General features: G+C 40.8%; 1 protein-coding gene across 1 annotated transcript; it reads right to left on the bottom strand.

Moving 5' to 3' along the window:
* Window positions 1–879: 879 nt before the first annotated feature.
* nots (nothepsin) lies at window positions 880–23,356 on the bottom strand. The gene is made up of 9 exons (XM_028570612.1): window positions 23,278–23,356; window positions 21,779–21,959; window positions 15,883–16,000; window positions 15,004–15,122; window positions 6,832–7,031; window positions 5,402–5,527; window positions 5,135–5,279; window positions 3,787–3,885; window positions 880–1,121 (listed from the first exon to the last, which is right to left on the bottom strand). Exons 1-9 carry the CDS (start codon window positions 23,337–23,339, stop codon window positions 924–926), a joined length of 1,248 nt encoding a protein of 415 aa, XP_028426413.1. The 5' UTR covers window positions 23,340–23,356; the 3' UTR covers window positions 880–923.
* Between the last annotated feature and the right edge of the window lie 700 nt (window positions 23,357–24,056).

Below are 24,056 nucleotides of genomic sequence, written 5' to 3'. Positions count from 1 at the left end.
AAAAAAACATGACTGATTTGTCAATGGGTCACCAAACATGAAGAATGGTGTCAGCAGGGCCATACTTAACAGTTCAGCCAATAGTGGTTGTTTGTCCTTAAAGGACAAATCTGGCGCAAAATGAACCTAGGGGGTTAATACCACACGTGTACCGAGTCAACCATTCTCTGGGATATGTTTTCATGGTAATCGAATGTGACCAGTTTTAGCGCAAACCGCTAATTAACTGTTACAAGCTAGTCGTCGGGGCACGAGGAAAGTAAAAAGAAATCGCCAATTTATACCACTAACAAGGTTCAAAATAGCACCACACTTCCACGGTAGCATAATGAGAGTCCCTACATGTAAACCAAAGCATTGAGAACTTTGTAAGTGTAAAGACAGTTTATGAAAAAGAGTGTTTTAAAAAAAATAGAAGTTTGAGCTATGTTACTGGTTGAACAGCGTTCGGCTGGTAGTGACTGTTTTCCCCAAGATGGCGCCCGCCTGTATATGTAAACGGTATTGTCTTTCTAAACTATCTTTTTAATAAACTGTCTGTACGCTTACAAAGTGTGGTGCTATTTTGAGCCTTGTTCATAGTGTAGAAATAGCGATTTCTTTTTACTTTACCCTCCGCCCCGACTACTAGCGTTATAAGCTAATTAGCGGTTTGTGATAAAACTGATCACATTCGATTAGCGTGAAAAACATATCCCAGAGAACGGTCAACTTGGTACACACGTGTTATTAACCCCTAGTTTAATTTTGCGCCAGATTTGTCCTTTAATGATGTATGTATGTATGATGATGTATAGCGTAAGCACAACGCTGCTAGCTAGTTACAAATCAGTGCTATTTGTGTTGGTGTCTTTGTAAGAATTACAAAATTCTGTTATGGTCATTTTCATTAAACAGTATTTATTGATGATATACTGTAGTTGTCAGTCAAAGATAACCGATGGGTTAGGTATGGTTGGGTGCCTAGCAGAGGCAAAGCCAACACGATCCTGTCCTCTGTCAAAGATGCTGTAAAACTCTGTAAGAAAAACATCTCCCAGAATCCACAGGGGGCCATCGGCGGAAAACATGTCCACGGCCTGGAACCCACTGAAACAAAACATCCTGTTGCCAAGCATCTCCTGGAGACAGAGAGACAGACAGAGACATGACTTTTGTAGATGTTTAGTGTATTTATGTTAAAGGGATACGCCACCGTTTGTTGAAATAGGGCTCATCACGGTCTCCCCTAGCTGTAGATAGGTGGGGTCTCCCCTAGCTGTAGATAGGTGGGGTCTCCCCTAGCTGTAGATAGGTGGGGTCTCCTCTAGCTGTAGATAGGTGGGGTCTCCTCTAGCTGTAGATAGGTGGGGTCTCCCCTAGCTGTAGATAGGTGGGGTCTCCCCTAGCTGTAGATAGGTGGGGTCTCCCCTAGCTGTAGATAGGTGGGGTCTCCTCTAGCTGTAGATAGGTGGGGTCTCCTCTAGCTGTAGATAGGTGGGGTCTCCTCTAGCTGTAGATAGGTGGGGTCTCCCCTAGCTGTAGATAGGTGGGGTCTCCTCTAGCTGTAGATAGGTGGGGTCTCCCCTAGCTGTAGATAGGTGGGTTCTCCCCTAGCTGTAAATAGGTGGGGTCTCCTCTAGCTGTAGATAGGTGGGGTCTCCTCTAGCTGTAGATAGGTGGGGTCTCCTCTAGCTGTAGATAGGTGGGGTCTCCTCTAGCTGTAGATAGGTGAGGTCTCCCCTAGCTGTAGATAGGTGGGGTCTCCTCTAGCTGTAGATAGGTGGGGTCTCCCCTAGCTGTAGATAGGTGGGTTCTCCCCTAGCTGTAAATAGGTGGGGTCTCCTCTAGCTGTAGATAGGTGGGGTCTCCCCTAGCTGTAGATAGGTGGGTTCTCCCCTAGCTGTAAATAGGTGGGGTCTCCTCTAGCTGTAGATAGGTGGGGTCTCCTCTAGCTGTAGATAGGTGGGGTCTCCCCTAGCTGTAGATAGGTGGAGTCTCCTCTAGCTGTAGATAGGTGGGGTCTCCTCTAGCTGTAGATAGGTGAGGTCTCCTCTAGCTGTAGATAGGTGGGGTCTCCCCTAGCTGTAGATAGGTGGGCCAACACATTTTTTGTGCATGCATTGTTTTAGTCCGGTGCAACACTGGCAGCGCCGCCGCTAGTTAGCTTAGCGTAGTGAATGGAATCCTATGTTGCCGGTTAGCATGTTGTGAGTAAAAGTGAGCCAACGAAAAACAAAAAAACCAACCTACTTACTTGCACTGAGACAAAAAATGTGTTGGCCCACCTATCTACAGCCAGGGGAGACCGTGATAAGAACTATTTCCACAAACGGTGGCGTATTCCTTTAATGTTTATTTGTCACGTCAACCATAATAATATAGCTGAATGAATTATCGTTTCTCTCAGAGGTAGATGTAAAAACAGACAAAACATAGAAACATCGGTTACACTTTACTTGAAGGTATCTACATAAGAGTGACATGACACTGTCGTGAACGTGTCAAACATTGTAAATAAGTCATTGGTCATTTGGTTTTTGTCATGACAAGTTAGGGTTAAAGTTAGATTAGGGTTAAAACTAGGATTAGGGCTAACAACGTTTAATGCTTCTGTGTCGGAGATACGCCGTAGCCTGACGCTCACCTTTCGCGATTTTTCTGCAGTTTTTATTTTTTGTTTTAATAAGCCTTACCCAATGTTTCTTTCCTAAACCCAACCATTTATTGTGTTCCTAAGCGTGTTTTTGTCGTTATTTTCCGTGTTTTTGTCAGTTTTGTTACTAAAGCCTTTCCCTGTGTTCTTTTCCTAAACCCAACCTTTTTTTTTTTTTTAGGCGTGTGACGTTGTTCTCGCGATAGTACGTCACGTTCTCGCGATAATACGCAACGTGGCGAGGCCACGCGGTGGGTATGTTTACATCAGCTGTATACAGCGTAGGCATACACGTGGATAGCTGAAAATGCGTACAATAACAACGCCATTTTGCTTTATGAAAGTGGCGTGTATATTTACGCAAAGTCATGATGCCATGTTGTCCTTCTCCGTAAACATCATGAAATCAAGGAGAGGGTTAACTTCTCCTGCTTCCAATATCCCACCGTGGTCTTAAAGAAAAGGGGAGACACTTTGTTTCAAATGGAAAAGTATTGAAGAAAATTTGGACGGTGCAACAAGGCAAGGCCTGCTTGGTTTTTTTGGGGTAGGATTGTAAAGATTTACAAGGAATATGTTTAGGGCATTTCCTCTCTAACGAACTGATGTTATGGGACTGATTTGTTGGGATTACTGAGGACAAAGTACACAAGGAGATACACTGGTAAGAGCCAATGAGGTTTCACCATGTATCAGATAATTTAAATAGCTCACGTTACTGTATTGTGTCAACAGTTAACTTCATTTAATATTGTATGTGGCGTTTTCTTCTGCGGGGTGCAAATGTTCCTCCAAAACCAGTTCCTTCCTGAGAATATTTTGCAGAGGCAGCGTCTTCCCACACACACGCTGGCTCGATGCACACACCAGCGCACAAGTATAACCTTCAGGCCACTTAAGTAGGCTACGGTGAAATCTCTGCGTGGAGCCTCCGCACAACCATAAAACAAGCTTTATGGATCATGTGACATGACACTGTCATGAACACATGACAGTGTCATGTCATTGTTATGTCACTCTTATGTAGATACCTTCAAGTAAAGTGTTACCGAAACATCTAAAGTGCATGGGTCCATCAAACAAATGACAAATATATAATATAACCTGTATTTTACAGAAGCAAAAGGTTGGATTCAAAACATTTGACAAACCTTCCTAACGTATTGCGCAGCAGTCAGTGTGTACTCTATTCCTCCGAGTACAAATGTCACATGAGGTAAACTAGACAACCTGGCACAGTCAATAAGGTACTGAAACACATACAAAAGGGAACAGTTAAATGAAATTAAATGTTGTAACACGTTTTGCTAAAACCAGTATACAGTTCAGATGCCGCTTCTATTTTTAAGTTTTAAAGCGTAATTCTCGCCAAAATGCAACCTCTTTTTGTGACTGTACCCGAGTCAAACTTTAGTTTAAAAGCATAATTAGGACGGAAAGGCCATTTTTAAGATTTAGTGAAGTCTCGTTTTTCGGGAGTGCTAGGAGCACTACTATGATCGCATCAAAATAGTTATTTTTAAACCACTGAGAAAGCTCGACACAACATGAGACTTTGCTCCAAGTATCACCAAGGGCTCTACACCTTAACAAAGGCATTGAGAACATTGTTTCTTTACCCAGAGTTTACTAAAAAGAAAGGTTTTCACCAACTCACTGTAGCTGTTGGGTTTTCCGGTTGATGTCCATCTCGCCAGTCAAACAGAGTCGATCTCCGAATGCAGCGTAACAGGGAGGAGAGTAAAGATGGAAAGCTCCTAAAGCTTAGCTCCATATAAATGCACGGATATTCGTTGTTTTGTCGTTAGTGAAAAACAATATTGACCTTGTAGTTGAAAAAGGAGCCTCATATAAGAATGACATTTCCTCCTGGGGAGTCCGTTCATTCGCATTCAGAGATTGAAAGAAAGGTTTTAACAAACTATGGTGAGTTGTTAAAACCTTTCTTTTTTTTTTAGTAAACTCTGTGAACACAACCAATGTTGTCAATGCTGGAGTTAAGGTGTAGAGCTCCTGGTGATACTTGGAGCAAAGTTTCATGATGTGTCGAGCCTTCTTAGCGTTTTAAAAATAGTGATTTTGATGCTATCGTAGTCATAAAATCATCATAAAACAAGAATACGGTCAATCTTAAAAGTGGCGTTGCCGGGGCGGCCTCTAGCTCACCCAGTAAGAGCATTCGCCCCATGTTGAGTCCTGCAGCGGCGTGGGTTCAAATCCATTTACTGAGTGTCATCCCCCATCTCTCTCCCCCTTTCATGTCTATCCACTGTCTCTACACAATAAAGGGAAAAGCCCCCAAAAAAGAATCTTTAAAAAAAAAGAAGTGTTTTTTACGTCCTAATTATGCTTTTAAACGAAAGTTTGACTCGGGTACATTCACAAAAAGACCCTAAGTTGCATTTTGACAAGAGTTACGCTTCAAGTATTCTCCCGAAATGTCTACTTGTTTGTAATTTATTAATAAGATTTAGATTATAAAATTAAATTTTGTTTAACCTCGTTTATGTTTGAGGGTGTGGCTCCAATCAGCTGCTGGAGTTTGAGGATGTCGGTAGTCGGTCCAGCGATGAGGGAGGTTCCAGTATCGACAATCGCCTGACAACCATGAGGACAGAAAGAACTCACACCTTGCACCGCGACACTGAAACATACACAGAGGTCAGGATTTTGAAAATTAGCACTTCTTGTTAGTACGGGACTCCTATTTGATTAATTTAATGATGTATAACACTCAAATCACAATATTAAAAAGATGTGAGAAACCTGTCCATCTTAATCTGCCAGTATCCCTTAGCAGTCACCGGGAGCCAGTTGATTGGTCCACTGTACAACAACTTGTCAATTCCGCCTAGCAACAGTTCGCCTTCTGGGTTGCTGCTACTTGTTTTCCTGCAGGGACAAAAATCACATTTTGTTGATCTTTGTTTATTCCCTGCTAATGGATCCCAAACACTTTCTTATCAAACCACGGAGGAGAAATTAGAATTAGGTAATGAAATGGCCTAGGCCTGCAGGTAATGCATGTTACCTAGGCCTGCAGGTAATGCATGTTACCTAGACCTGCAGGTAATGCATGTTACCTTGGCCTGCAGGTAATGCATGTTACCTAGACCTGCAGGTAATGCATGTTACCTAGACCTGCAGGTAATGCATGTTACCTTGGCCTGCAGGTAATGCATGTTACCTAGACCTGCAGGTAATGCATGTTACCTTGGCCTGCAGGTAATGCATGTTACCTAGACCTGCAGGTAATGCATGTTACCTAGACCTGCAGGTAATGCATGTTACCTTGGCCTGCAGGTAATGCATGTTACCTAGACCTGCAGGTAATGCATGTTACCTTGGCCTGCAGGTAATGAAATGGCCTAGACCTGCAGGTAATGCATATTACCTAGGCCTGCAGGTAATGCATGTTACCTAGACCTGCAGGTAATGAAATGGCCTAAACCTGCAGGTAATGAAATGGCCTAGACCTGCAGGTAATGAAATGGCCTAGGCCTGCAGGTAATGCATGTATAGTGTAGCCTAAATTCCAAGGCAACCTCAGTGATTTGACCGTGATTAACCAAACGCACACACGGAATATCAACTGGCTAGTTATCCTCCAGACAGCGACGGACAACGTCTCGTTTTCTTTCTCTCTTTTCCGCCTGGTGGCGCGCAAGCCTGCTCGCGGTGTGAAGTGCGTGTTCATGAAATAGGGAACGAAATGGGAGCGGGATTCGGGAGTCTCTCGGGAATTTGCAGGATAGGATTTTTTGGAGGGGGGCAGTCACATGATCGGGATGTGACGGGAGTATTTTCGTGGGCTCCTGATGGGATGGGAGCGACAATTGATTCCTGTGTCCTGTGTCACCCTCTACTCTAAACCTTTGTAACCCTTTGGATCCTCCTTAAACTCTTGGAGATCGCCGGAAGTCTTTAGCTGTTTGGACTCTCCTGAAAGCACAATTAGACCTCCTGCATCACTGGAAACCCTTTTTTGGAAACCCTAGATCCCTTCCAACCCTTTCCTGAAACCCGTTGAACACCGAAAACTCAGTGGATCCTTGCGAGCTTGACTATTGTCTCCTGGAGGACACTGGACTCCAGTTTGAAAACCACAAAAACTGGTTGTACTGGTGAGCTCCCAGTGCGAATGCTTCAAAATAGACACACTTGTTAGTCATAGGGCTGGAAAAGGGGGATCTCACCTGCTGAGGTAGAAGGAAAAAACCGGCTCATCCACCGTCCTCTGCGCCAACATGTTGTCGAAAACGGGGTTTCCAAGGATCTCTGCCAGGGACGGGTAACCCATCCCCAGAATACCGTCGAACTTCGCCATTACAAATGCAGATCCGGGCTCATAGACTGACTCCCCGAACTCCTGGTTCAGGATGGACAGACCCCCGACCTGGACCAGAGGAGTATTATAAAACAGAGTACATCTTCAGCTTCTTCAACTACATGGATTCAAAACAAATCTTAAAATCTTTCACAGCCCGTATACTGAAGAGAGTTTGTTCTTTTGTTAGGAAAACAGATCTTTTATTAGACAGCAGGGATGCACTAGCCTGGTTGACACCAGACCCTTCTCAGTTGTGACTGAGAAGGGTCTGGGGAAGCTTCATTCACAGCCCATTTCCAAAATGGACGCCCTTGCTCGGACCACCAACGGAAGCCGCTCAAATGCCTCTGGGTGCAATTGGATAGTCCTTCAACCAATCAAAACAACGATCAGGGTGACGTACAGTACAGGCCAAAAGTTTGGACTATTTACATTGTAGATTCTCACTGAAGGCATCAAAACTATGAATGAACACATATGGAATTATGTACTTAACAAAAAAGTGTGAAATAACTGAAAACATGTCTTATATTTCAGATTCTTCAGAGTTGCCACCCTTTGCTTTTTTTTATTAATAAGGGAAAAACTTCCACTAATTAACCCTGACAAAGCACACCTGTGAAGGTAAAACCATTTCAGGTGACTACCTCATGAAGCTCATTGAGAGAACACCAAGGGTTTGCAGAGTTATCAAAAAAAGCAAATGTGTCATACTGAAATTTGTGAAATCCATAAAATAATAAAAACTTTCTCTTTAGATACAATGACAGAAGATGGAAATCATTTCAAAAACCTTTTAGCTATCTATGATTGTTTGATTGCTAACGTTAGCTTATAGACTGTCATAGTATATATCAATGATAGACTGAGTTAGCTCAAAAAGCTGTTAGCATCTTGGAGGCTACTTGTCGCAAAGTGACGCATGCGCGACTCACATCTGCACTCCACTCATATTGGGCAGTGACATCCGTCATGTTGAATGTAAACAAGAAGCTGCTCGCCATCGCTGCGCTATCTTCATTGTGTAAAGCCCACCTCAAAGGTTGTGTTCAGTGCCTCGATTTGGAGAAATTGAAAATGGGCTCGAATGGGCTCGTGGCCAGATGGACTTGCAGAGCAAATCTCAAATTTGCCCTGAAGTTCGTCAGGGTTTTCCCAGGCTAGGGATGTTTGGGGAATATTGGGTTTTTTGACGGGGTTCTGGTTTCTGCCAAACCTTACATTTTTTCCCACAGAACCGAACCCTACGCTTGCACTCCGCGCGCTACGCTGGTCGCCATATTTGACGGCGCCGTTGATTACGGGAAGGTGTTTACGTAGGTGCAGCGTTCAATGCAGCAGGCTGGGAGGAAGTGGACATGGATCTGGTGAGCAGAAAAAGTTGTTGTTTGGCAGCACTTTCAGTCAAAAGAAGGCCATTCAAGTCCAGCTACATGTTCAATCTGATCAATGCTGATTGGTCTGGTGGTGGCGAGGACCCTAAACTATACACAACATGGCCGCTGTTACAACATCTGGTCTGAAACATCTGGAAGAATATGAGTTGTTCACGAAGGACTCTCCAGACAGCAGCCAGAATGCAGCAACTTCAGGTACAGCAAAGGAAGGAGAGTCCCAGCTAAAAACTGCTAAAAACTTATGTTAACCAGACGATGGATTCGGTATTCGGTTTCGGATTCAGCAGAATCTTAACCAGTGGATTCGGTATTAGGCCGAACCCCAAAAATCTGGATTTGGTGTATTGTGTATCCCTATTAGACAGTGAAGATAGGAAAGGGGGACAGAGGGGATGACACACAGCAAAGGGCCAGAGACTCACACGCTCTTACAGTTAGTTTGGTACGATCTTTACAAACATTGCAGATGTACTGTGTGTGTGTCCTTACTTATTGTACTGTGTGTGTCTTTACTTATTGTACTGTGTGTGTCCTTACTTCTTGTACTGTGTGTGTCCTTACTTATTGTACTGTGTGTGTCTTTACTTATTGTACTGTGTGTGTCCTTACTTATTGTACTGTGTGTGTGTCCTTACTTATTGTACTGTGTGTGTCTTTACTTATTGTACTGTGTGTGTCCTTACTTCTTGTACTGTGTGTGTCCTTACTTATTGTACTGTGTGTGTCTTTACTTATTGTACTGTGTGTGTCCTTACTTATTGTACTGTGTGTGTCTTTACTTATTGTACTGTGTGTGTCCTTACTTATTGTACTGTGTGTGTCCTTACTTATTGTACTGTGTGTGTCCTTACTTATTGTACTGTGTGTGTCCTTACTTATTGTACTGTGTGTGTCCTTACTTATTGTACTGTGTGTGTGTCTTTACTTATTGTACTGTGTGTGTCCTTACTTATTGTACTGTGTGTGTCCTTACTTATTGTACTGTGTGTGTCCTTACTTATTGTACTGTGTGTGTGTCTTTACTTATTGTACTGTGTGTGTCCTTACTTATTGTACTGTGTGTGTCCTTACTTATTGTACTGTGTGTGTCTTTACTTATTGTACTGTGTGTGTCCTTACTTCTTGTACTGTGTGTGTCCTTACTTATTGTACTGTGTGTGTCTTTACTTATTGTACTGTGTGTGTCCTTACTTATTGTACTGTGTGTGTGTCCTTACTTATTGTACTGTGTGTGTCTTTACTTATTGTACTGTGTGTGTCCTTACTTCTTGTACTGTGTGTGTCCTTACTTATTGTACTGTGTGTGTCTTTACTTATTGTACTGTGTGTGTCCTTACTTATTGTACTGTGTGTGTCTTTACTTATTGTACTGTGTGTGTCCTTACTTATTGTACTGTGTGTGTCCTTACTTATTGTACTGTGTGTGTCCTTACTTATTGTACTGTGTGTGTCCTTACTTATTGTACTGTGTGTGTCCTTACTTATTGTACTGTGTGTGTGTCTTTACTTATTGTACTGTGTGTGTCCTTACTTATTGTACTGTGTGTGTGTCCTTACTTATTGTACTGTGTGTGTCTTTACTTATTGTACTGTGTGTGTCCTTACTTATTGTACTGTGTGTGTCCTTACTTATTGTACTGTGTGTGTCCTTACTTATTGTACTGTGTGTGTCCTTACTTATTGTACTGTGTGTGTCTTTACTTATTGTACTGTGTGTGTCCTTACTTATTGTACTGTGTGTGTGTCTTTACTTATTGTACTGTGTGTGTCTTTACTTATTGTACTGTGTGTGTCCTTACTTATTGTACTGTGTGTGTGTCCTTACTTATTGTACTGTGTGTGTCTTTACTTCTTGTACTGTGTGTGTCCTTACTTATTGTACTGTGTGTGTCCTTACTTATTGTACTGTATGTGTCCTTACTTATTGTACTGTGTGTGTCCTTACTTATTGTACTGTGTGTGTCCTTACTTATTGTACTGTGTGTGTCTTTACTTATTGTACTGTGTGTGTGTCTTTACTTATTGTACTGTGTGTGTCCTTACTTATTGTACTGTGTGTGTGTCTTTACTTATTGTACTGTGTGTGTCTTTACTTATTGTACTGTGTGTGTGTCCTTACTTCTTGTACTGTGTGTGTCTTTACTTATTGTACTGTGTGTGTCCTTACTTATTGTACTGTGTGTGTGTCCTTACTTATTGTACTGTGTGTGTCTTTACTTATTGTACTGTGTGTGTGTCTTTACTTATTGTACTGTGTGTGTGTGTGTCTTTACTTATTGTACTGTGTGTGTGTCCTTACTTATTGTACTGTGTGTGTCCTTACTTATTGTACTGTGTGTGTCCTTACTTATTGTACTGTGTGTGTCCTTACTTATTGTACTGTGTGTCCTTACTTATTGTACTGTGTGTGTCCTTACTTATTGTACTGTGTGTGTCCTTACTTATTGTACTGTGTGTGTCCTTACTTATTGTACTGTGTGTCCTTACTTATTGTACTGTGTGTGTCCTTACTTATTGTACTGTGTGTGTGTGTCCTTACTTATTGTACTGTGTGTGTCCTTACTTATTGTACTGTGTGTGTCCTTACTTATTGTACTGTGTGTGTGTGTGTGTCCTTACTTATTGTACTGTGTGTGTCCTTACTTATTGTACTGTGTGTGTGTGTCCTTACTTATTGTACTGTGTGTGTCCTTACTTATTGTACTGTGTGTGTGTGTGTGTCCTTACTTATTGTACTGTGTGTGTCCTTACTTATTGTACTGTGTGTGTGTGTCCTTACTTATTGTACTGTGTGTGTCCTTACTTATTGTACTGTGTGTCCTTACTTATTGTACTGTGTGTGTGTCCTTACTTATTGTACTGTGTGTGTCCTTACTTATTGTACTGTGTGTGTCCTTACTTATTGTACTGTGTGTGTCTTTACTTATTGTACTGTGTGTGTCCTTACTTATTGTACTGTGTGTCTTTACTTATTGTACTGTGTGTGTCCTTACTTATTGTACTGTGTGTGTCCTTACTTATTGTACTGTGTGTCCTTACTTATTGTACTGTGTGTGTCCTTACTTATTGTACTGTGTGTGTCCTTACTTATTGTACTGTGTGTGTCCTTACTTATTGTACTGTGTGTGTCCTTACTTATTGTACTGTGTGTGTGTCTTTACTTATTGTACTGTGTGTGTCCTTACTTATTGTACTGTGTGTGTGTCCTTACTTATTGTACTGTGTGTGTCTTTACTTCTTGTACTGTGTGTGTCCTTACTTATTGTACTGTGTGTGTCCTTACTTATTGTACTGTGTGTGTCCTTACTTATTGTACTGTGTGTGTCCTTACTTATTGTACTGTATGTGTCCTTACTTATTGTACTGTGTGTGTCCTTACTTATTGTACTGTGTGTGTCCTTACTTATTGTACTGTGTGTGTCTTTACTTATTGTACTGTGTGTGTCCTTACTTATTGTACTGTGTGTGTCCTTACTTATTGTACTGTGTGTGTGTCTTTACTTATTGTACTGTGTGTGTCTTTACTTATTGTACTGTGTGTGTCCTTACTTCTTGTACTGTGTGTGTCTTTACTTATTGTACTGTGTGTGTCCTTACTTATTGTACTGTGTGTGTGTCCTTACTTATTGTACTGTGTGTGTCTTTACTTATTGTACTGTGTGTGTGTGTCTTTACTTATTGTACTGTGTGTGTGTGTCTTTACTTATTGTACTGTGTGTGTGTCCTTACTTATTGTACTGTGTGTGTCCTTACTTATTGTACTGTGTGTGTCCTTACTTATTGTACTGTGTGTCCTTACTTATTGTACTGTGTGTGTCCTTACTTATTGTACTGTGTGTGTCCTTACTTATTGTACTGTGTGTGTCCTTACTTATTGTACTGTGTGTGTCCTTACTTATTGTACTGTGTTTCCTTACTTATTGTACTGTGTGTGTCCTTACTTATTTATTGTACTGTGTGTGTCCTTACTTATTGTACTGTGTGTGTCCTTACTTATTGTACTGTGTGTGTCCTTACTTATTGTACTGTGTGTGTGTGTGTCCTTACTTATTGTACTGTGTGTGTCCTTACTTATTGTACTGTGTGTGTGTGTGTCCTTACTTATTGTACTGTGTGTGTCCTTACTTATTGTACTGTGTGTGTGTGTGTGTGTCCTTACTTATTGTACTGTGTGTGTCTTTACTTATTGTACTGTGTGTGTCCTTACTTATTGTACTGTGTGTGTGTCCTTACTTATTGTACTGTGTGTGTGTGTCTTTACTTATTGTACTGTGTGTGTGTCCTTACTTATTGTACTGTGTGTGTCCTTACTTATTGTACTGTGTGTGTCCTTACTTATTGTACTGTGTGTGTCCTTACTTATTGTACTGTGTGTGTCCTTACTTATTGTACTGTGTGTCCTTACTTATTGTACTGTGTGTGTCCTTACTTATTGTACTGTGTGTGTGTGTCCTTACTTATTGTACTGTGTGTGTCCTTACTTATTGTACTGTGTGTGTGTCCTTACTTATTGTACTGTGTGTGTGTGTCCTTACTTATTGTACTGTGTGTGTCCTTACTTATTGTACTGTGTGTGTGTCCTTACTTATTGTACTGTGTGTGTGTCCTTACTTATTGTACTGTGTGTGTGTGTCTTTACTTATTGTACTGTGTGTGTGTCCTTACTTATTGTACTGTGTATGTCCTTACTTATTGTACTGTGTGTGTCCTTACTTATTGTACTGTGTGTGTGTGTCCTTACTTATTGTACTGTGTGTGTCCTTACTTATTGTACTGTGTGTGTCCTTACTTATTGTACTGTGTGTGTGTCCTTACTTATTGTACTGTGTGTGTGTCCTTACTTATTGTACTGTGTGTGTGTGTCTTTACTTATTGTACTGTGTGTGTGTTCTTACTTATTGTACTGTGTATGTCCTTACTTATTGTACTGTGTGTGTGTCCTTACTTATTGTACTGTGTGTGTCCTTACTTATTGTACTATGTGTGTCTTTACTTATTGTACTGTGTCTGTCCTTACTTATTGTACTGTGTGTGTCCTTACTTATTGTACTGTGTGTGTCCTTACTTATTGTACTGTGTGTGTGTCCTTACTTATTGTACAGTGTGTGTCCTTACTTATTGTACTGTGTGCGTCTGTACTTATTGTACTGTGTGTGTCTTTACTTCTTGTACTGTGTGTGTCCTCACTTCTTGTACTGTGTGTGTCCTTACTTCTTGTACTGTGTGTGTCCTTACTTCTTGTACTGTGTGTGTCTTTACTTCTTGTACTGTGTGTGTCTTTACTTATTGTACTGTGTGTCCTTACTTATTGTACTGTGTCTGTCCTTACTTCTTGTACTGTGTGTCCTTACTTTTTGTATTGTGTGTCCTTACTTATTGTACTGTGTGTGTCTTTACTTATTGTACTGTGTGTGTCCTTACTTCTTGTACTGTGTGTGTCTTTACTTATTGTACTGTGTGTGTCTTCACTTCTTGTACTGTGTGTGTCCTTACTTATTGTACTGTGTGTGTCCTTACTTCTTGTACTGTGTGTGTCTTTACTTATTCTACTGTGTGTGTCTTTACTTTTTGTACTGTGTGTGTCCTTACTTCTTGTACTGTGTGTGTCCTTACTTCTTGTACTGTGTGTGTCCTTACTTATTGTACTGTGTGTGTCTTTACTTTTTGTACTGTGTGTGTCCTTACTTATTGTACTGTGTGTGTCTTCACTTATTGTACTGTGTGTGTCTTCACTTATTGTACTGTGTGTGTCTTTACTTTTTGTACTGTGTGTGTCCTTACTTATTGTACTGTGTGTGTCTTCACTTATTGTACTGTGTGTGTCCTTACTTATTGTACTGTGTGTGTCTTTACTTTTTGTACTGTGTGTGTCCTTACTTATTGTACTGTGTGTGTCTTCACTTCTTGTACTGTGTGTGTCTTTACTTATTGTACTGTGTGTGTCTTTACTTTTTGTACTGTGTGTGTCCTTACTTCTTGTACTGTGTGTGTCCTTACTTCTTGTACTGTGTGTGTCTTTACTTATTGTACTGTGTGTGTCCTTACTTCTTGTACTGTGTGTGTCTTTACTTATTGTACTGTGTGTGTCTTTACTTTTTGTACTGTGTGTGTCCTTACTTCTTGTACTGTGTGTGTCCTTACTTATTGTACTGTGTGTCTTTACTTCTTGTACTGTGTGTCCTTACTTTTTGTATTGTGTGTCCTTACTTCTTGTACTGTGTGTGTCTTTACTTATTGTACTGTGTGTGTCTTTACTTATTGTACTGTGTGTGTGTGTGTCTTTACTTATTGTACTGTGTGTCATTACTTATTGTACTGTGTGTGTCCTTACTTATTGTACTGTGTGTGTCTTTACTTATTGTACTGTGTGTGTCTTTACTTATTGTACTGTGTGTGTCTTTACTTTTTGTATTGTGTGTGTCTTTACTTTTTGTACTGTGTGTGTCTTTACTTTTTGTACTGTGTGTGTCCTTACTTCTTGTACTGTGTGTGTCTTTACTTATTGTACTGTGTGTGTGTCTTTACTTATTGTACTGTGTGTGTGTCTTTACTTATTCGGCCACCAGTATACCCAAAGTATTCACAGCACATTTGATGACATAAACTTAAACTTATTTTTGTTGAGTAGAATAAAAATGGACCTTCAGTGTTTCTCTGACCATGACTCCCATCAGGTGTCCTGAGCCGTAGTGAATCCCAAATACCCGACCATCATGGTGGAAAGACGTGGAGTCAAACGCCCTGAAGCGCCTGTGTGACCCTGCGAACACACACACACACACACACACACACACACACACACACACACACAGGAGACCTTGAACTTCTTATCACAGTCAGGAACACACTAAACCATGTCATGTTGTCCTGACTCAAAAGCACAACCATTCGTGTGTGTGTGTTTGTTTGTGTAGTCTGTGTGTGTGTAGTTTGTGTGTGTAGTGTGTGTGTGTGTAGTATGTGTGAGTGCGTGTGTGTGTTTGCGTGTGTGTAGTATGTGTGAGTGCGTGTGTGTTTGTGTGTGTGTGTGTGTGTGTGTGTGTTGTGTGTGTGTGTGTGTGTAGTTTGTGTGTGTGCGTGTGTGCGTGTAGTGTGTGTGCGTAGTGTGTGTGTGCGTGTGTGTGTTTGCGTGTGTGCGTGTGTGTGTGTTTGCGTGTGTGCATGTGTGTGTGTAGTTTGTGTGTGTGCGTGTGTGCGTGTAGTGTGTGTGCGTAGTGTGTGTGTGCGTGTGTGTGTTTGCGTGTGTGCGTGTGTGTGTGTGTTTGCGTGTGTGCGTGTGTGTGTTTGCGTGTGTGTGCGTGCGTGTGTGTGTGTGTGTGTGTGTGTGCGTGTGTGTAGTATGTGTGAGTGCGTGTGTGTTTGTGTGTGTGTGTGTGTGTGTGTGTGTGTGTGTGTGCGTGCGTGCGTGCGTGTGTGTGCGTGCGTGTGTGTTTTTGTGTGTGTGTGTGTGTGTGTGTGTGTGTGTGTGTGTGTGTGTGTGTGTGTGTGTGTGTGTGTGTGTGTGTAGTGTTGTGTCGTACCACAGGCTTGGCTGACGCAGTAGGATGACGGCACCCAGAGGTCAGATGAGCCGGTGTCAAAAATCACAGAGAAGTTCTGCGCTGGAGTCCCCAAACTGATTTCACCGTAGTACTGAGCCTGACACACAACAGACACACAACAGACACACAACAGACACACAACAGACACACAACGTCAGACTGTCAAAACGTGGCGTTACGAGGAATGGTTGCTGGTTTGATGCCTGACTTACTACTCCTTATGTGTAGCATTTTAATTGGCGTCATCAGTTGGTATTCTTTGATCACTTTGTATGAATGATAATGTTAAAACAACATGGCTAACACCTTCTCATTCAATGGGTTTCCTTTTTATTTTCATGACTATTTACATTTTAGATTCTCACTGAAGGCATCAAAACTATGAATGAACACATATGGAATTATGTACTTAACAAAAAAGTGTGAAATAACTGAAAACATGTCTTATATTTTAGATTCCTCAAAGTAGCCACCCTTTGCTTTTTTATTAATAAGGGAAATAATTCCACTAATTAACCCTGACAAAGCACACCTGTGAAGTGAAAACCATTTCAGGTGACTACCTCATGAAGCTCATTGAGAGAACACCAAGGGTTTGCAGAGTTATCAAAAAAAGCAAAGGGTGGCTACTTTGAAGAATCTTAAATATAAGACATGTTTTCAGTTATTTCACACTTTTTTGTTAAGTACATAATTCCATATGTGTTCATTCATAGTTTTGATGCCTTCAGTGAGAATCTACAATGTAAATAGTCATTAAAATAAAGAAAAACATTGGATGAGAAGGTGTGTCCAAACTTTTGGCCTGTACTGTATATCTTTTGTTTGTTTATTTTATTGCAAGAAAAAGCATTACTGTTATGTTTACTTATTGTGTATGACCAGTGTATTGAATGAAGGTTAGAAATGACCGAAATAAACTAAGTATTGAGAAGAACACCAGTGATAGCACATGTTTCTCATAGGAAATTTCCCCAGTGTGGGATTAATCAAGTCCATCTAGTCTTGCATTGCCAGACCTTCCTCCACAGCGCTGCGAAGGAGGGTCTGGCTAGTCCACACAGCATTCCTGGATGGGAGAAAAACGAGCTCTGTTTTTTTGGCATTTCTTTAAACCAATCGCAATCGTCGTGGGCGGGGCTAAGCGCCGGACGGAGCCACGGTGCATCTGCTAAATAGTCTCAGGTATGATATATTTTGAATAGTCATCTGTGTTTTCCTTCTTTGCATATAGGCTAAATAAAGGGATTTCCAACTTAAATTGGTGAATAAAAGTTATCAGAATGCAGGAAATTAAGTCTTTGACGCTCAAAATAACCCTGGGGGAGGACACACAGGCCCCCCCACTATGAAATGCCCCCTCCTCTCCCAAAGGCAGATTCTGGCCCATATATGTAGGCCAAATATTTATATACAGTAGACTAAGGGTGGGGGAAAAAATCGATACAGCATAGTATCGCAATATTTTTCGTGGCAATAGTGTATCGATACACAGACGCCAAGTATTGATTATTATATATGTGTTGGTCAGTTTGTCTGCTTGACAATCTGATTTTGCAGCAATAAAATTGTGTGAGATGAACAAACAGAGACATGTATATTTTTAGATAAAACAGATGTTGACAAAATTTTCCTTTGGGGACGTCATTTGAAATTGGGGAAAAATTTGAAGTTGGAAAAAAGGTAATACATTGCAATATATCGCAGAATATTGCAATATGAAATCGCAATAATATCGTATCGTGACATAAGTATCGTGATGATATCGTATCGTGAGGCCTCTGGGGATTCCCACCCCTACGATATACCCACTACAATACATTAGACCACTGACTAACCCTTTAATCAAATTTATGATTAATAAAAGCTATATTTGTTGTAATATTTCTGTATTTACGTCTTTTATAGCATGTTTCTCCGATTTTACTATTCCTTCCTTTCGGGGGTTAATCTCTACCTGCAGAGGAGGTCCTACCTAATATTTTAATGTTTTTATTTTAATTATTATTTTATTTTTATTTTTTAGTGCTGCAAAAACACGTTTATTATTTGCATCATGATTGGTTTTCTTTCGACATTACAGCGGAAAGATTTTTTTTTATTTATTTAACTTTTTTGAACAGTCAGAAAATGAGTGTTAATAGTGACAGCTTTGCTCTTTTTTTTTTTTTTTAACCCCTTAACCCAGCATAATGCCCCCATACAAAAAAATAAAATAAATAAATAAAACATAATAAAAAAAAAAGGGATACAGGTCTCAAAGAAGAAGATAAATAATGTTTAGACTTTACAGTAATAGTAGGTAGCAAAACAGAGGCAAGATATAAATTTGGAAGACTTTTTTTTTCCCCTTTTATACCGGTGATACATTCTCAGTTAATGAGAGAAAAGGACCCCACATTTTCATAAACACATCAAAGCATCCTGAGGTTCTAAATATCACACGTTCATAGCTGGCAATGCTTGACATAAGGTCCAACCATTCATCATATGAGGAAGGTGTGTCTGACTTCCAGTGTCTAAGAATGACTCTGCAACCAGAAACCATAGCTAAACGGCACCATAGCGTCTGTTGTCGAGATATGTGTGTATCCTCCGGTACAATACCCAACATACACAAGGCAGGGTTCTTATATAATTAAAGGCGATAAATATTGTTAACCAATTGTACGATTTTCTCCCACATATCCTCCACCATGTCACATTCATATAACATATGAGCCATAGTTCCTATATCTTTGTTACATCGCCAGCATAGTGCAGTATCCCTTAGTTGAAGTCTAGCCAATCTGCTTGGAGTCCAGTAGCATCTATTAAGAATTTTATAATTTATCAGCTGGGATGGAGTTTCACGAACGTTAGCATGCCATTTTAAAACAACCTGTTTCCAAGCTTCTTCCTTGATCACACACCCTAAATCTCTTTCCCATGCCACTTTAAGACTATTTAAGTTAGGTGCGTTAGCACCTCTAATATAGGCATAAAAAACTGAGCCCAACCCCTTTTTGTAACCGTTAGCAGCAGACATAAGCTGTACATCCATTGGTGGGTCAGGACCATTTTTTTTTTCATGGAGACAATGTCTTATTTGGAGGTATTTCCAAAAATCAGTGTTCGATAGCCTGCAAGTTTGTTTTAAGTGATTAAATGAGACCACATGTTCACCCTCATATACAGGGCTCCAGACTGCGACCAAAATTTGAGAGTGTGCGACTGAATTTTACATCCAGTCGCACATGTGCGACCAGCAAATTTGTCCCCGTTTTTTACACGTTAAATGTCGAAACGTAGGTACCTGAGCGCGTAAGCGCAAGCTTATCTGTCCTCTCTGAAAATTGACAGAGACCAGAGCTCTGACACAAACACACACACACACACACACACACACACACACACACACACACACACACACACACACACACACACACGCAGAGGTGCGATCGGCGCAAACTACGTCGGCTGTTTTGTTGAAGTCACAGTGAGTGATGCCGATAAAGTGGTTTCAAGTATGGTTACAGTTTTAAAAACTTCACACAGACAGCGTTTGCTGCTATATGATATTAAAAACAGTCACGGTGCTGTTGACGTTACTCTTCCTCTGAGACAAGCAGCAGGCTCAACAGTGTGCAACTGTGCCCTGGGGACTGACTGACAGGCTGAGGCTCTGTGCCCTGGGGACTGACTGACAGGCTGAGGCTGTAAGGCAACTTTATTTCTACAGCACCTTTCAGCAACAAGGCAACTCAAAGTGCTTTACATGAAACATTAAAGAGCAATTGAAAACGGTCATGAGGAAACTACAACAGGCTAAACCAGTTACAGTGAGTAAGAAATGAATAATTATTCAATTTAATAGGTTGTTGGGACGGGTTTGGAAGGAGAGAGGGGTTTTATTTTTATTTTTGTTTAATTTCTTTAGAGTGTAACATATTCTAATAAAATAACATAATGTTCTAAGTACATAGGATAAATAGGTTTGGAATTATTTTTACAACTGAAATAATTGTTTTGTAATTACAGAGGGAAAGTACTGAAAAAATTTAACATAATTTCAGGTATCTGTACCAATATTGGTTCAGATGCGAAAGGTACCCAACCCTAAGGGTAGTAGCCTAAACAATACATGTTTCATTTTAAGGTGAATTCATTGTAGTTGTAGACCAGAGTTGGTATATTTTTTTAATATTTTGTCTACTGTCATGACAGCAATGGGGCCTTCTATGTTGCATCTTCAAAAGTGACACTGAATTTGAAACAGCACATTGTAATTTCTGCATCTATTATCAAAGTATTTATTAGTAATACAGTGGGAATTAGTAGAAATGTGAATATTTGGTTAGCATGTTGATTTACGGTGTGTGCCCCTAAATTTTCTGGTTGCGCCCCTAAAATTTTCAGTAGGGGGCCACTGTGCTCCTAGTGAAGTTAGTCTGGAGCCCTGATATAGGTTATCTAAATACCATATTCCCTTATTAGCCCATTGTATCCAGCAGAAAGCCTTTTTATCTATTCGTAGCTTGGTGTTGTGCCAAACTGAGGCTCTAGTTGTTAGCCATGGGGTTTGTTTTGAATGTAGGTGTAACAATTTCCAACTTTCCCTAGTGAATTTAAGAACTGGATTTTGGTCTGGTATTGGTCGGGCAAACTGTGTCAAGAAGGCCTCCGATGGAAAGGGGGCAATTAGTTCTTTTTCAATATGCACCCAAGCAGGGGCTTCATTGTATGTCATATTATTTTTAGCCAGCTGCGAGAATGACCAATGATACCAGTCAGTTCTGGGAAGAGAGAGCCCGCCTGAACTTTTAGCAGAATACAATTTAGTAAGATTAAAGAGGAGTCTCTTCCCTTGCCAGATGAAGGATTCTACATATTCATTGTATTCTTTCAGATGGGATGGTGGCAGCACAAGTGTAAATGTAAGTTTACTCCAGTTCTGTAACAAATTTCGGATATCCTGAATAATTGGCTGAAAGTTAATCTGCATGATTTCCTCCAATCCTGGTATAATTCCCAGATAAACCATGCCTGATGAGACCCATCTAAATGGCCCATGGTCCCTTGTTATCCCATGGCAATTTTTAGACAACGGCATTACTTCTGACTTAGTCCAATTGATTTTGTAGCCTGAGATCTGGGAGAAATTGTCAATTAAAGAACACATTGTAGGTACATTTGTGGATTACTGGAGACAAGTAATATATCATCAGCATATAGAAGTAACTTATTTAAATAATTATTTTTTATAAATATTTTAAAGATGCCTTGGTGGTCCTTTAGAACTTATTCTACCTTACCTATATTTTAATAATTTGATTGTACTTTTGTCTCTATTACTAATATATTATTATTATTATTATTACAAATTGAATTACTTGCCTCAAGATTTTAGCATAATGATACACATGCCATTGGTTTGATGCATTTTTACTAACAGTGTGGTTTTATTCTATGGTGTATTTTAAATTATTTATGGTTATTTATTGTGTGGCACTTTTTACCTCTTAAAGCACTTTTAAACATAGCACTTATATTTTAATGCTATGTGTTTATATTTTTGACCCCTTTAAAATGTTTTAATTTTTGAGTTTAAATAAGATGTTTTTAATATTGGGATACAATTTATTTTGTATTGGGATGCCGGGCTATTTACATTGCGTTTTAACCCAAACCTAACCATAACCACTCGAGGTGAAATGCCTAACCCCAACCAATCAAGCTGCTTCGTAGGGCGGGTCTTGGCGTGGAACAAAGTGGGATTTGTAATTTTGCATCCCGGAAGTGTAACGTTGTGGATATAGACTAAAATCGTATCTCATCTTATCTTCTTCTATCCCAGAATGCTGTGTGGCAGTGCGAGACTAGTTGTTGTTCTTACGTCCATGAAGTTGTAGAGCTTCTCGCTGGAGCGCCTCAGCCGCAGCGATGGCGTGCCGGGCGGGTAGCACTGAGCGTAGCGCCGATTAAACATGTCGGGGCGGGACTCCTTCAGGAACTCCTGCAGCAGGCCGTTGGCCCGCAGCTGGGAACGAATCGAAGGCACGCGCCTCAGTGGAACCCTGGGGGGATTGTTACCATTTTTTACTTTTAGTGATGTTTTATAGGTTTTCATCTCATTTCTTGAAGGGATACGCCACCGTTTGTTGAAATAGGGCTCATCACCGTCTCCTCTAGCTGTAGATAGGTGGGGTCTCCTCTAGCTGTAGATAGGTGGGGTCTCCTCTAGCTGTAGATAGGTGGGGTCTCCCCTAGCTGTAGATAGGTGGGGTCTCCTCTAGCTGTAGATAGGTGGGGTCTCCCCTAGCTGTAGATAGGTGGGGTCTCCTCTAGCTGGGGGTGGGGTCTCCTCTAGCTGTAGATAGGTGGGGTCTCCTCTAGCTGTAGATAGGTGGGGTCTCCCCTAGCTGTAGATAGGTGGGGTCTCCTCTAGCTGTAGATAGGTGGGGTCTCCTCTAGCTGTAGATAGGTGGGGTCTCCTCTAGCTGTAGATAGGTGGGGTCTCCTCTAGCTGTAGATAGGTGGGGTCTCCTCTAGCTGTAGATAGGTGGGGTCTCCTCTAGCTGTAGATAGGTAGGGTCTCCTCTAGCTGTAGATAGGTGGGGTCTCCTCTAGCTGTAGATAGGTGGGGTCTCCCCTAGCTGTAGATAGGTGGGGTCTCCTCTAGCTGTAGATAGGTGGGGTCTCCTCTAGCTGTAGATAGGTGAGGTCTCCTCTAGCTGTAGATAGGTGAGGTCTCCTCTAGCTGTAGATAGGTGGGGTCTCCTCTAGCTGTAGATAGGTGGGCCAACACATTTTTTGTTTTAGTCCGGTGCAACACCAGCAGCACCGCTAGTTAGCTTAGCGTAGTGAATGGAATCCTATGTTGCCGGTTAGCATGTTGTGAGTAAAAGTGAGCCAACAAAAGACAAAAAAAACAACCTAATTACTTGCACTGAGACAAAAAAATGCGTTGGGCCACCTCTCTACAGCCAGGGGAGACCGTGATAAGAACTATTTCCACAAACGGTGGCGTATCCCTTTAAAGGAACAGTCAGAGGTGGAAAGTAACGAATTACAATTGCTCACATTACTGTGAGTTCTTTGTGTCCATTTCACGCTCATTTAACTTAGTTTGTTATGTTTGACGTATTGTCCTCTGCTACATTTTAAATCACATCCGTTACTGAGTAAAAAATAGTAAATAAAAAAAAGGTCTCCAGCGTTGTTTCTTATCCGTCGACAAACTCAAATCAAAAGAAGCTTTGTGGTCTTTTGAAATAGCTGAAGACTGCGATTTAATGAAATAAGTCCAAGAAGTATAAAAAAAGATATTAAACCAGTATGATTATAAAAAGTATATCTTGTACACAGATATTATTGAAGGTAATTGTTTCCTACCTGACCAGCGCTGAGCTCGTCCATGTCCAAACCACCAGCAGCACCAACACCGGCCGCAACATGTCTGTCTCTGCACCCGTCTGTCTGTCTGTCTGTTAGACCATGACTTTTTATCATCAGAGTTAACTGCTGCTCTGATTGGATCACCTACTACTGTGTGTGTGTGTGTGTGTGTGTGTGTGTGTGTGTGTGTGTGTGTGTGTGTGTGTGTGTGTGTGTGTGTGTGTGTGTGTGTGTGTGTGTGTGTGTGTGACCTCTGTGCTGTTATGATTACCTGGGTCCAACAAAAAATCTTATTGAGGAAATCACAGTCTTTTAAATCATTTATTTGCAAAAAAAGTCATATTATAGTGAGTATTTGCTGTTTATGGTTGACTCTGTGTGTGAGAGTGCCTGTGGTGTGTATGTGTGTGAGTGAGTGTGTGTATGGTGTGTATGTGTGTGAGTGAGTGCCTGTGTGTGTGTGTGTACTGATAAAAAGGATAGCATGGACTGGTGGTATCTTAAACTCTTAATTTCTTTTAATAATTAAGTATTTGATGGTCAAAACTAACTTTAATGTTCATCTCAGTAAGCAGTTTGAGATCTATAATCGCTGTATAGTGCAGCCTTTGTCTTCACTTTATTTGAGTGCCTGAATTAAAATACAGAAGAAGGTTTATTTAGGGCCCTTAAAAACTCACAATGGAAGGAAACAAGAATTTGTGAAAAATAAAATAAAAAGTGGCCCCTATATACGTGGCACTTGGTAGTTTGGCTTATTTGAAGTTAATGTACTT

Source organism: Perca flavescens, chromosome 23, assembly GCF_004354835.1.
Source record: "Perca flavescens isolate YP-PL-M2 chromosome 23, PFLA_1.0, whole genome shotgun sequence".
Taxonomy (NCBI): domain Eukaryota; kingdom Metazoa; phylum Chordata; class Actinopteri; order Perciformes; family Percidae; genus Perca; species Perca flavescens.
The sequence above is the reverse complement of the archived record's forward strand: the minus strand, read 5'-3'. Positions and strand labels throughout refer to the sequence as shown.

Coding starts and splice junctions, on each gene's coding strand:
- nots (XM_028570612.1), bottom strand. CDS start 23,339: ATGTTGCGGCCGGTGTTGGTGCTGCTGGTGGTTTGGACATGGACGAGC. Junction 15,123..15,882: donor CTGCGTCAGCCAAGCCTGTG/GTACGACACAAC, acceptor GTGTGTTCGCAG/GGTCACACAGGCGCTTCAGG. Junction 1,122..3,786: donor CTGCGCAATACGTTAGGAAG/GTTTGTCAAATG, acceptor CTCTGTCTCCAG/GAGATGCTTGGCAACAGGAT.